A 13123-nucleotide genomic window follows, 5' to 3' on the forward strand; every position below is an offset into this window, starting at 1 on the left:
GTAACTATTATTGATATGGTCGAAGCTATTGCATATGACTTGTATGTCGTTTTTTCTTGCTTTTTAAACATGATCTATAGTGCTTCGTAACTTATTACACAGGAATAAAGTTTATTAAAAATATATTTACAAATAATACTAAAAAATGTCAGCTCCACACAACAAGTTGGTATTGCCGCATAAATTTTGTATTTTATGTAGCCACCATCACTTGTTATATTAATCTCAATTAGGTTTCACCAATCTTCAATTAAAATCTATTATTAATTTTATACCATAGTTTATTAATTGTAGCTAGAAATTTAATTAGTGTAAATGTACTGACTTCTCAACCAATTCGATATCTTTACCCCAAAAAATGTAAATAATTGTGATATTATCTCATTTGTGTCTAATTATTGATGTTTTCAATCATCGAGTGGTTTTTCACAAGTTGACATAATGTGACGTAATTGTAGTTTGACTAGAGAGTGACATAGTTTTCTATTAATTTTCAAACTCAAAAATCAAAACAATTTCTCACACACTATTGTACTACACAGTTTTCTCTTAATTTTCAAACTCAAAAATCAAAACAAAATCACATACTCTATCCGTCCCGTGTTACTTGCACTATTCTATTTTGACTCGTCACAAACTACTTATACTATTTATAGTTTAAGTTAGAATTAATGTATTTAATTAATATGTTAATTTAAGTTAAGAGCTCTTTTATTAAGTAATGTCTCATTACCCTTAAAATTCTAATTTAATTACACTAAAAATCAATCCCAAATTTACGGTCTAAAATGAAATGTGCAAGTAACATGAGACGGAATGAGTACTATGTACTACGCAGTTTTCTCTTAATTTTCAAACTCAAAAATCAAAACAATTTCTTAATCACAATTCACATATATACGTATGTACTACTATCGTGCGACTATCATGTAGGAGATGTAGTAGGAGATGTTATAGGTGATTTCCCTTGTTTTTACTTGTCTTCATTTTTATACATTTTTGAATAATTATGAAATTTTCTTTGCATTTTAATCATAATTATAACCATAATTATGAAACGAAAAATCTGCATTATAATCATAATTCACGAACACTTCGTTGATGGTCCATACTTGCAAAATTCGGAGACCACTGGAATCATTATTCATGAAGCAATATAGAGTACTATATGGTCCAATTAATCAACATTAAAAATTATTCACATGGAAACTGTAAAGTCATATTTTGGTACAAATATTTTCAAACTTCACAAAAATATTAGTATTTCCTCATTGCATTATAGAATGTGCAAAGCGCATGCACAACATGTAACTCAACGAACTGGTATGTAACAAAACCGTGTGTGTAAATTCACGCACCATTGCCCACCTCGACCAGTGGTGTGAACCCGCACGTGCCATCTCTTCGCGGTTGATTTCGGTTTTAATGTTTTTTTATAAAAAACAAGAGATGAGAAAAACAAATAGCGTTGTGAAAATTGTAAAGTGTTTCACAGTAAGTACTCCCTCTGTCTCATAGTAGATGACACACTTGGGGAATGACACAAGAGAGAGTTTTTTCCATAAAAGAAAATGTGACATCTTTTGTGGGACAAACTAAAAAGGAAAGTGTGACATCTACTATGGGACAGATAGAGTAATATTTTTCAATAGTTGTATGAGAGCTGAAAAAATTCATTAAAAGCGATTGTGAAGTGCTTTATAGTGTGAAGTGCTTTATAGTGCTCGTGCATTATGCATGTTCACCAATTGTCGATGTGGAGAGAGAGGGGGAGAAAGAGTTGGCTGTCATCCACCCATTGTCTATCTTGACTTTTTCCCATTTGGTTAGCCTTTTCTTTTTCTTCCCAAATGGAACCTTTTCATTGTTTGTTCTCTACTCAATAAAATTTTCCTACTTATATCTTTTGCAATTCTTAATTGAAGACGATGGTAAGAATCTGACTATTTGTGTTCATTATTAATAAGCAGTTAGTTATTTTGTGTTCATTATTACTCATATAAAGAAAAGATATTATAATGCACATTAAATTAAAATATCATTCTTATATTTGAAATGTTAGGAAAGGGGGGTTGAGATTTCATGTGATTTAGAGTTTCGAATACATCTCTTCGCAAATAAGAGCTGCAAAATGATGGGTCATTCTACTTCATTTGTAAGAATTATTATAATAAAAGCTTTATTTGTTTTAGAGATACCACTTATTAGTACTTTGAAGAGATTTTTTTTCTCTTTTTTAAATAAAAAAGCTGTCGGCAACATGTTTTGGTTTTTTTGTTGATTTATCTGAGCTTAAATAAGTGTCAAAATTTTGAAACCCATACATATTTACATGAAAGACATACTACAAAACACATTTTGTCCCACCATACCAATCCCATGTGTCACTCTTGGACTAAATTGATGTAACACGTATACATAAAATTCTACTAAGTAAATTAAAGATGGAATCGTCCCTAAAGTGGAGTTAGAGATTTTTTGAAGCAAAATATTTTGAGTCTAAATATCACCAAAATGCTTAGTAATTTGAATACGTGCAACGTGATCTTCCGAATATGATTTACTGAATTTAGCAATAAAATAGTGACTAATTGACAATCATTCTCATTAAGAGGAGTTTGGCATAAAATGGGGCAAGTAATATAATTGGCTGAAAGAATAAATAGTCATACCTGTAGTGAATCAAATGCGAGTCCAAGTAATGGCCGCATGGGGAAAGAAGAAAAATAGTATTTGTATTTAATACTCATTCCCCTTAAAAAATAACTCATTATATCATTAAATAGAGATAACATAAAGATTAAGAGATAATTTAAAGTAACAAAAGAAGATAGAGTAAGATATAAGAGACAAAGATTTTTTTGAGACAAGCAATGGTTGAAAAAATGCGATAGAAGAAGTTATAGTAATAACTAAAAAAACATTATATTAATAAAAAAAGTAGTAATAAATTTGATAATATAAAGAATAAATAAATTAATATATTAAAGATATTATAGTTTAGAAGTGTATATAAAAATAAAAAGAAATTAATTTAACGGGGGTATAAAAATCACAAAAATCACAAATTGACATAGAAGTATTAAGATTCAACAAATTTTAGCTCGTCTTACAATTTTAGAAAATAATCAATAGAACAAGTACAGTAGTAGTAAAAATTTTACAATATTTGCAGTTATCTTGGATTGAATCCTATCAATTGACCGTCAAATATTCATATTCAGAATCTTCATCAGTTCAACAACACGCTCAGCATCTATTCAATCACATAATCAATATATTACACCAAATAATCCGAACGTTACACCATGAGACAATTACAAATAATACTAGGGCATCCACAATGGCTTTCGCCTAGCCACAAACTCCTCCTGCCATATCATCAGCACTAAAAATCCTCATGTCACATCATTAGGACAAGCAAATAGCCCATCAATAGCCTAGCCACATCACTCCTAATTATATAAAATAAATAATAATTGACAATCAGACAAAATACGGAATTAAATTTACGACACAGATACGTGAAAATTCAATAATAATATTAAAAATTAAAAAAGTACATTAATTAAAAAACACAACTAAGAATGAGTTTGTCCCACATCGAAAGTGGAACGTAAAACATTCAAGGATGTCTCTATAAAAGAGAAACAATTAAGAATGAGTTTGTCCCACATCGAAAGTGGAACATTAAAACCTCCAAGGATGTCTCTATAAAAGAGAAACAACCTAGAATGAGTTTGTCCCACATCGAAAGTGGAACTTAAAACCTTCAAGGATGTCTCTATAAAAGAGAAACCACCAAGAATGAGTTTGTCCCACATCGAAAGTGGAACATAAAACCTTCAAGGATGTCTCTATAAAAGAGAAACCACCAAGAATAAGTTTGTCCCACATCGAAAGTGGAACATAAACATAAAACCTTCAAGGATGTCCCTATAAAAGAGAAAACAACCAAGAATGAGTTTGTCTTACAAAAAAAACATTAAATAAAAAAAATTAAAATCGGCTGGTCGATTGCTCGCTGATCGGGAGTCTACAATGGCGGCCAGCCGATCGGCGAGCGCATCGGCCAGCACCCGAGAATCGGTGTGGGCACGCCGATTTTTTCGTCGATTTGGCACTCGCCGCTTGCAATGGTTCGGCGAGCGGACCGGCTAGCGCCGCAAATCGGCTAGCCGGCCCGCTCGCCGCCATTGGAGATGCTCTTAAACTTCATTTTAGCCGGCCCGCCACCATTGGAGATGCTCTTAAACTTCATTTTATTTTAGAGCGTCCACTATAATGAGGACGCGGCTATAGCCGCGTTTGGGGCGGAAGCGGGGCGGCTTATAGTGGGAAGGGTGTCCGCCGCGGGGGTGGACGCGGCGGCTGGGGAGGGTGCGGGGCGAGGACGCGGCGGGGGAGGCTATAGCCGCGCCTATAGGCGCGGCGATTATAGTGATGAGAAGTTCCGCTGTGGCGCATGCGGCGTTAACTAAATTTTTTTTTCTTTTTTCCTCTATAAATACCACTTCCCACCACCTATTTTTCACCATTTTCACAAAATCCATCCACTCACTATCTACACAACCACTCTCTAAAAAATGCACCGAGGAAACGACGAATCACCCGAATATTCGGCCCTAATTACCTCGTATTCTAGTTATTTACACTGCGATTATTTAAATTACACTTGATTGAAACTAAAAAATATTTAAAAATGAAAATTGATTATAAAATTTGGGGGCTACTGGAGTTGTCCACTATAGTGGCGGAAATAGAATTTTGGGGCTATGGACAACAAAATTGGGGCTATAGACAAAAACTGGGGCGGGGCTATTGGGCTTGTCCGCCTTAGAGCGTCCACTATAAGGTGGACGCGGCGGTCGCCGCGAGCGGGGCGAAGGCGCGGCGGAAGGCGCGGCGCTTATAGTGGATGGGGTGTCCGCCGCGAGGGTGGACGCGGCGGAAGGGGTGGAGGGCGGCGGACGAGGCTTCGCCGCGAGTGGGGTGAGGACGCGGCGTGCATGGTATAGGCGCGGCTATAGCCGCGGCTATTATAGTGGCGGAAATCCGCCGCGGCTATAGCCGCATGGTTTGAATTTTTTTTTTTTCGTTTTTCATATCTATAAATACCACTTTCCCTCCTCCCCCACTCCCATTTTCACAACATCCATACACCCACTTTCTAAAAAAACACTCTCTACAAAATGCACCGAGGAGACGACGAATCACCCGACACTGAGGAATCGGGATATGATAGCAATCCATCTCAGCCGTCGGGTTTTGGCGGATATGCTTCTCAGCCGTCGGGATTTGGCGGATATGCGGTTCCGTCACAGTCTTGGAGTTGGAATCAATCTCCACCACCGTGGGCATCGAGTCCACCCCTTCCTCCATCTCAGTCGTGGAGATCCTCACCAACGCCGCCCGCTTTACAACGGAATCTGAGTCGTTCCGCTTTTGGAGATTACCGACCCAACCTAGACGCGCTTCACCTGGCGCGGCCGGGTTCCCCTTTTCAAGCCAGCCAATCTCCGATCACCGATGCAGATCAAGACGCATTTGATACTATGTTGGGTCTGCTCAGTACCGGCATCCCAGATACGCCGGTAGCGCGGGTGGAAACACTTGTTCCGACCCGAGGAGGTGGCGGCAGCCGGGGCTCTGGTGGCGGTAGGGGCAGAGGCCCTAGGGGCGGAGGCGGCAGTCGTGGCACCGGCAACGTCGGTGGACACTCGGGCAGCTCCCCCGGCATTGCGAGTAGCGAGGGCAGTGGCCCCGGCGGTAGTGGTGATCAGCCCGAGGGGCCCAGCCGCGGCAGGCCATACAGCAAAGACGAGAGCATTGCCGTGGCGAAGGCGTGGGATGCTATCACTTCGGACCCCGTGGTGGGTACCGATCAGGAGTCGGGGAGCTTTTGGAGGCGCGTCATGATGGCATACGAGGAATTGAAGCCCGACGGCGCCGAGAAGCGCGACCCAGAACAGATTCGAAAAAAGTTCGGTAGGATTCTGCGGGCTACCAAGCTGTTCGCGTCCATATACGAGAACAACCTTCGCCACGCCGAGAGTGGCAGAAGCGCAGAAGATGTGAAGACCCTGCCGGAGGGCAAATACCGCAAGACGGGCGAGCCGAAGTTCACCTTGTGGGAGGAGTATCTTGTCCTCGCGGATTGTCCGAAATTCAGGTCGATCGTGGCGAACGAGGTGGAAACAGCCGGTGGCCCGAAGCGCACAAGGCACAACCTTGCCGGGGAATACAGCAGTGGGAGCGGCTCGCACGAGTTCGAGCAGTCCGACGAGCAAGTCGAAGAGCCAGCCGCGACTCACATTAGGCGACGACGGCCCATGGGACAACAGTCCTCTATCCGCAGAGCCAGAGGAGGTAGAAGTGCTTCCCGCCAAACGGCGGTCACGTCCGGATCGCGCATCCCCCAGTCTGCCCCAATCCCACAGCCCACGGTGCAACCCCACGAGGTATTGGCCAATAGCATAGACGTAACGTTGATGCAACAACTGCAAGACGTATGCAGGTCATACGCAGGGGAAACTGACCCGTACGCCAGGAACGTCTACAAGAGGCTCATCAATCGGCTTGAGAGTCGACTGGGGTTGGTTGATAATGCGCCTAGGGATACCGCGGCCGGCAGCAGCGAGAGAGGAGGAGGAGGAGAAGAAGAGGAAGACGAGGAAGCCGACTCCGACACCGAGTAGACGGTGCCGGAGTTTTGTAGTTGTATTTTATTTTCATTATTCGTTGTATAATTTTACCAATATGCAATACAACGAATATTCGGCTTAATTACCTCGTATTCTAGTTATTTACACTGTGATTATTTAAATTACACTTGATTAAAAATGAAAATTGATTATAAAATTTTGGGGCTATTGGAGTTGTCCACTATAGTAGCGTAAATAGAATTTTGAGGCTATGGACAAAAAACTGGGGCGGGGCTATTGGGCGTGTCCACCTTACAGTGGACAACCTTACGGCCAACTTGCGAAATAGATCAGAATTTGGCCGAAGCAATTTCCGGCTTCAAAGAAGAGTTTGAAAAAGATGAACAGTGAGGACAAAGAGTCCAGCTCCTCAGTCTCTGATATTATTGCTGCTTTGTTTCGAAGCGTAAATCTAAAGCACCAAACCCACGAAAAACACACGCTCCTTTCTTTCTCTCTTCACCCACTCACATGCCTTCTTTACTCATGGCTATGGTAGCTCCTCCCTCACCACCACTCCCCACGAATTGAATTGATTCCCACCCCCTCACACACATTCCCTCCCCCCAATGCCCACCAATCCCCCAACAATGCCACCGATTTCATTCTTTACACTATTATTTTTATTTTTATTATCATTCTCCGGCGCCGGCGCCGAGCCCACCGCCGACAAGCAGGCGCTGCTCGACTTCCTCACCAAAGTCCCCCACGAGTCCCGCCTCCAGTGGGACCCCTCCCTCTCTGCCTGCTCCTGGGTCGGCGTCTCCTGCGACCCCTCCAACTCCTCCGTGCACTCCCTCCGCCTCCCCGGCGTCGGCCTCATCGGCCCCATCCCCCCCTCCACCCTCGGCCGCCTCTCCTCCCTCCGCGTCCTCAGCCTCCGCTCCAACCGCCTCTCCGGGCCACTCCCCGCCGACCTCTCCAACCTCAAATCCCTCCGCAACGTCTACCTCCAGCGCAACCAGCTCTCCGGCGACTTCCCGCCCAGCCTCGCCGAGCTGACTCGCCTCAACCGCCTCGATCTCTCCTCCAACAACTTCACCGGCCCGATCCCCTTCGCCCTCAACAACCTCACTCACCTCACCGGCTTGTTCCTCCAGAGCAACGGATTCACCGGGAAATTGCCTAATCTCTCCGCCGCCGCGGCGTCGCTCGACACCTTCAATGTGTCTGATAACCGCCTCAACGGCTCCATCCCCGCCGCGCTGGCGAAATTCCCCTCATCTTCATTCGCGAATAACCTCCAATTGTGCGGGGCGCCATTGCCGCCGTGCAACCCCTTCTTCCCCTCGCCGGCTCCGTCACCTGATCTGGAGCCTCCGCCCGCCGTAGCAGGGCAAAAAAAGCACCGGAAGCTCTCAACCGCGGCGATCGTCGGAATATCAATTGCCGGTGGATTATTAGCCCTAATCCTCCTACTTGCCCTAATTTTCTTGCTAATTAAAAGGAAAAATTCGAATCAAACAACCAAAGCATACAAACCGCCTTCAACCACAGCTGCCGTGGCCGGATCAGCAGCGGCGGCAGGAGCAGCGGAGATCGGGACGTCCTCCTCCAAAGACGACGTCACCGGCGTCTCCGGCGAAGGCGGAGAGAGGAACAAGCTTGTTTTCTTCCAAGGAGGCATGTTCAGCTTCGATTTGGAAGATCTGCTTAGGGCTTCGGCGGAGGTGCTGGGGAAGGGGAGCGTAGGTACAAGCTACAAAGCGGTGCTGGAGGAAGGTACAACCGTGGTGGTGAAGCGGCTCAAAGACGTCGCCGCCGCGAAGAAGGAGTTCGAGCAGCAGCTGGAGATGCTGGGAAACGTCAAGCACCCAAATGTGCTGCCGCTTAGGGCTTATTACTTCTCCAAAGATGAGAAATTATTGGTCTCTGATTACATGCCTGCTGGCAGCCTCTCTGCTCTTCTCCATGGTAATGTTTCTTCTTCTTCTTCTTCTTCTTCTTCGTTTTTTTAGTATTTTATCTTTTTTTTTATTGTTTTCTTGCATAATTTTCTATGTTTCCATGATTTATGGTCTTGCTTGTGTCATTCCATACTGGAGAACATGGATTTGGGAATTTGATTACATTTGCAAAATGATTTTGTTTGGATTTCTTTATTGGAAAAAATGGCTATAGGTTTCTTGTTTAGTCTCAAATCGTAATGTCAATTATTGGATTTCACTACCTAACTACCTCTGTTTCCCACTTTCCCTCTTTATTGTTTTTCAAGAATTATCGTTGGATGCCAAGTTTGGTGCTAGGACTGTTTAAGTGCCATTGCCACTCCTTTATATGATTAATGTAGTTAGCAATAATTAAAGAGTTACCTTGTTTAGACTTCTTCATTAAGGATTGGAGAGGTTTAATTTACGTTGCTATGATTTTACTAAAAGTTTGGCCTTTTTTATTAGTATAATCTATATATTAGAAAAAGTCTACATTTTCTTTTTTCAAGGCCGGCCCTTCTCACTGTTTACATTTTTATCAAGCTATGAACTTTTCAAGCCAAGTGTAATTATATGATTATATATTGGTGGATTATTTTTCAATTAAAAATCAGTAGCAATGTGCATTCCAGTGCCATGGGTGCCTTTACAGTCCTTCAATAATTCACATACCTTTCCTTGTGTTTAAAGTCTTGATTTATTTTTATTTTATTTTTGTAAAAGAAAAGTATGGATGCATATATATGTAGCAAATGAAATGGAAAGAATAGAAGAGATGATGCTACTTTTTCCTCTATGTATCTCTATGAAATGTGTCCTAACTTTTTCTTTTTTAAAATTGTACTAATAATAACGCTCCTCGCCCGTACATTACGCTATTGATGTCACATGCTTTTGACCCATGTGCCTTTATTTTAATCCTAAAATTTGATATTTTCCATGAGTGTATCTCCTTTGGCCAAAGCACATGTAGTGTGCACACAGTGACATACATTCTCCATTGTCAATCTGTCGCTGATGAAATAGATTAAGAATTAATTTGTTTAATACTATAAAATTTAAAAGAATAACAAGACAGTACAGCAGACAGTTCATAAATTACTGTGATGATTATATTAAAATATAAGGTCATGCTCTGTTTTTTCACCTTGGATGTAAGAGATATGCTGCATTGTAATGAATGATCTTTTATTCTGTTGTTTCTTTTATTTGTTTGAATAAAATTAATAAACTTAGAAAGTTCTTAAAATCTCTGAACTAAATTGAAGGTGTGTTATCTGGCTGGAGAAAAAGATTGGTTTTTTATGCTTTTCATTCATCACCTCTATTGTGTGTGGAATATAGTATTAAATTGGATGTATGTGTGTTGTATAGGTAGTCGAGGGTCGGGGCGAACCCCACTAGAATGGGACAGCAGGCTGAGGATAGCGGTGAGTGCTGCAAGAGGGCTTGCCCATCTCCATGTATCTGGAAAGGTGGTCCATGGAAACATAAAGTCTTCCAACATCCTTCTCAAACAAGACAATCTAGATGCTTCCGTATCTGACTACGGGCTCAACCCTCTCTTCCTAAACTCCTCCACCCCTAACCACCGCGTCATGGGCTACCGCGCACCTGAGGTTCTTGAGACCCGGAAGGTCACGTTCAAGTCAGATGTTTACAGTTTTGGAGTGTTGCTATTAGAGCTCTTGACGGGGAAGGCGCCTAATCAGGCCTCTCTAGGCGAGGAAGGGATTGATCTACCAAGGTGGGTCCAGAGCGTGGTGAGAGAGGAATGGACAGCTGAGGTGTTCGACGTGGAGCTAATGAGGTATCAAGATGTGGAGGAGGAGATGGTGCAGCTTCTCCAGATAGGCATGGCTTGTGTTGCTATGGTGCCAGATCAGAGGCCGACGATGCCGGAGGTGTTGAGAATGATGGAGGATATGAACAGGGGGGACACTGACGACGGGCTACGCTCCTCAGACGACGCACTGAGGGGAGGGTCCGACAGCCAGACGCCTCCCCTGGAGTCGAGGGCTTCACCCCCGGGCCTCACACCGTAGGTAGCTCGGATCGACTCGGGTCAAGTACAGCAGCATCCGTACAAATCTCGGAAATAATTGGAGGCAAATCCTGCAACAAGTGCCAATGGGGATGGATATAGGTCTGAATTTTGAACATGCAGGATGGTCCAAGAATGATGAATTGGTTATCCCTTTAGCTCTTATATTCTTTGTGAAGGCCTTCTCACCTTCTCTTGTTTGATTGTGCAATGATTTTTCATTTTTTTTGTAGAGCATATTAGGATTGTTTGTTGTGTTGATATATTATGTAATCTGTTTGAGATTTGACAGTGTCAAGGAAACAAACTGTTTTCTTCTGTGTAATTCTCTCTCTGGTAAATCTCTTCTTGTCTTTGGCTTTATTCAACAACCCCTTTTTTGTATTTATCAAGCTGTTTTTGATTTGATTATATTCAAGCAAACCCCCTAACACGTGGAACAATCTAATGAGAAACAACAAAACTTGTGTAGACAGATGCCAATAAACAAGAAACCAGAGTTATTTCTGTTCTGTTCTATCACTTGATTTACTAATTCCATATTCAAAGTATAATTAATACAAACCTCTACATTATAACTACTTTGCTGAATTTAGATTGGCCCCTTCTCCCATTTCCATCCTTTTCTGGTAAGATGTCCCTTCCTCTTTAAGGAATTTGGTGAGAAAAGCTAAAGAGAAAGGACAAAAGAAAATGTAAAACCTTGAACGACAACACATGTTTGGTTAAAGCTTTCATCATGAAGAGTGTAAAATTGAAGCTAAAGAAGGGGTTAAATTCAACACCAACGGCAGTGTAAAAATTCCCTCAAAAGCAGTCACCACCACAACGACTTTTAAAGTTGGATCCTACGCTGGTGCTACTTAAAAGAGTCAAGATTGAACTTTAAGTCACACACTTTATAGTTCAATATATTTATAAATCAGGTAAATCTCATGAAAGTTTCCTCAAGTTTTCTATCTAGAGTGAGAGGTGGATTGAAGACTTGAAGTGGACCCTTTAATTTAGATATGTTAATGAGCAAATTGTGCAACCACAGATTATTTGCAAATTAAGGATGCTTATGAGTTAATAAAAACAAAATAAACAAAACAAACATCACAGAAATGTTAGCTATAACCACTAAAGCAAAAAAATACTGATGCATAATTCCAAGATTTTTTCTAAAGCATTTGAAAATTGAGCAAACTACATCAAAAGTCCCGAACGTTTCCATTTTGTGACACTGCAAGTCCCTTAGAAAAAAAAATATCGCCGGAAGACTCTAACCTTAGAGCATCCCCATCCGTGCTCTTACCAACGAGCACGGATGTGGGCCCGGACCCACTTTTACTCCCTGCTCTTAGGCAAGAGCACAACACCCACATCCGTGCTCTTCCGCAAGGACAAGCTAAAGGGTCCCACCATTCTATTATTCAATTTAAATAAAAACATTTCCACAAAACTATTACAAATTACAAAAAATTTAAAATTACATAATTAAAATCCTAAATATTAAAAATTATATAATTAAATTCATAAAATTAAAAAAACCTACTACTCGTGACCGAATTTCGCCCAAATGTGTTTGATTAGGTCTTCTTGTAGCTCAATATGGGCTCGGGTAACGCGCATTGTGTTCCTTGTTTCGATCCTCTCGCCCACCGTCGTATGCATGAGAGGAAGATGTAGATAAGTTGAATGAGAGATGATTTGATGTGAAAATGGATGATAAATGTGTGTATTTATAGATGATTTTGGGAATAAAATTTTTTTAAAAAATTCAGAAAGACAGTAAAAAAACGGCCATATTTTTGGGAATCTGGAAATAATTTTTTTATTTTTGGTGTTATTTTCGATTTTAAAAAAATGAATTTCTAACGGAAAATGTCATTGGCCAATCAGAACGTGCCACGTCAGCTGCTCGTTGGCACGGACATGCTCGATGCATCAAGCAGCGCCGCACCAGCGGCAAGAGCGCAACGGCGAGCAGCCGGTGCCGCGCCGCTGGCACGGACGGACGGGTGTCCACTCACCGCTGCGGATGCTCTTAAACATAATCACGTATCTTGTTTTTGTAGCCAATTTTCGGACCAAAATACCCAAATGCCTTGAAGGGCAGTTCAGACATATTACCCTCAACCTGCAGACCTACTCTGCCAACACCTACACGACTTGCAGACCTTACACACATACTTTTGTCAAATCATAGTTGATATTTCCCACGCTGTATATTTACCTCTATTTTAAGAGTTTGAAATTTGAAATTCATTTCTCTTCTCTCACTTCAATTCATCCTCTCACTTCAATTTGACATCGCAATTTTGGTAACTTGCACTCTGACCGGTAAGGTGAATTTGGGTAGATTTTGCAGCTGAATTTGGTTGTATTCAATTTAGGGTTTATGCGTGTTAGGCTGTGTCGTGCATTTTTTTGGAGGTTTCATTTCACAAATAATGGTGTAT

The 13123-nt window shown here is 41.7% G+C and overlaps 1 protein-coding gene across 1 annotated transcript; it reads left to right on the top strand.

The window, feature by feature from the left end:
• The first annotated feature begins 6864 nt into the window (after window positions 1-6864).
• Window positions 6865-11004, top strand: LOC121796187 (probable inactive receptor kinase At2g26730). The gene is made up of 2 exons (XM_042194951.1): window positions 6865-8618; window positions 10010-11004. The coding sequence occupies exons 1-2, from the start codon at window positions 7274-7276 to the stop codon at window positions 10678-10680; spliced, it is 2016 nt and encodes a 671-aa protein (XP_042050885.1). The 5' UTR covers window positions 6865-7273; the 3' UTR covers window positions 10681-11004.
• The last annotated feature ends 2119 nt before the right edge of the window (window positions 11005-13123 follow it).

Source organism: Salvia splendens, chromosome 3 (assembly GCF_004379255.2).
Source record: "Salvia splendens isolate huo1 chromosome 3, SspV2, whole genome shotgun sequence".
Classification (NCBI taxonomy): domain Eukaryota; kingdom Viridiplantae; phylum Streptophyta; class Magnoliopsida; order Lamiales; family Lamiaceae; genus Salvia; species Salvia splendens.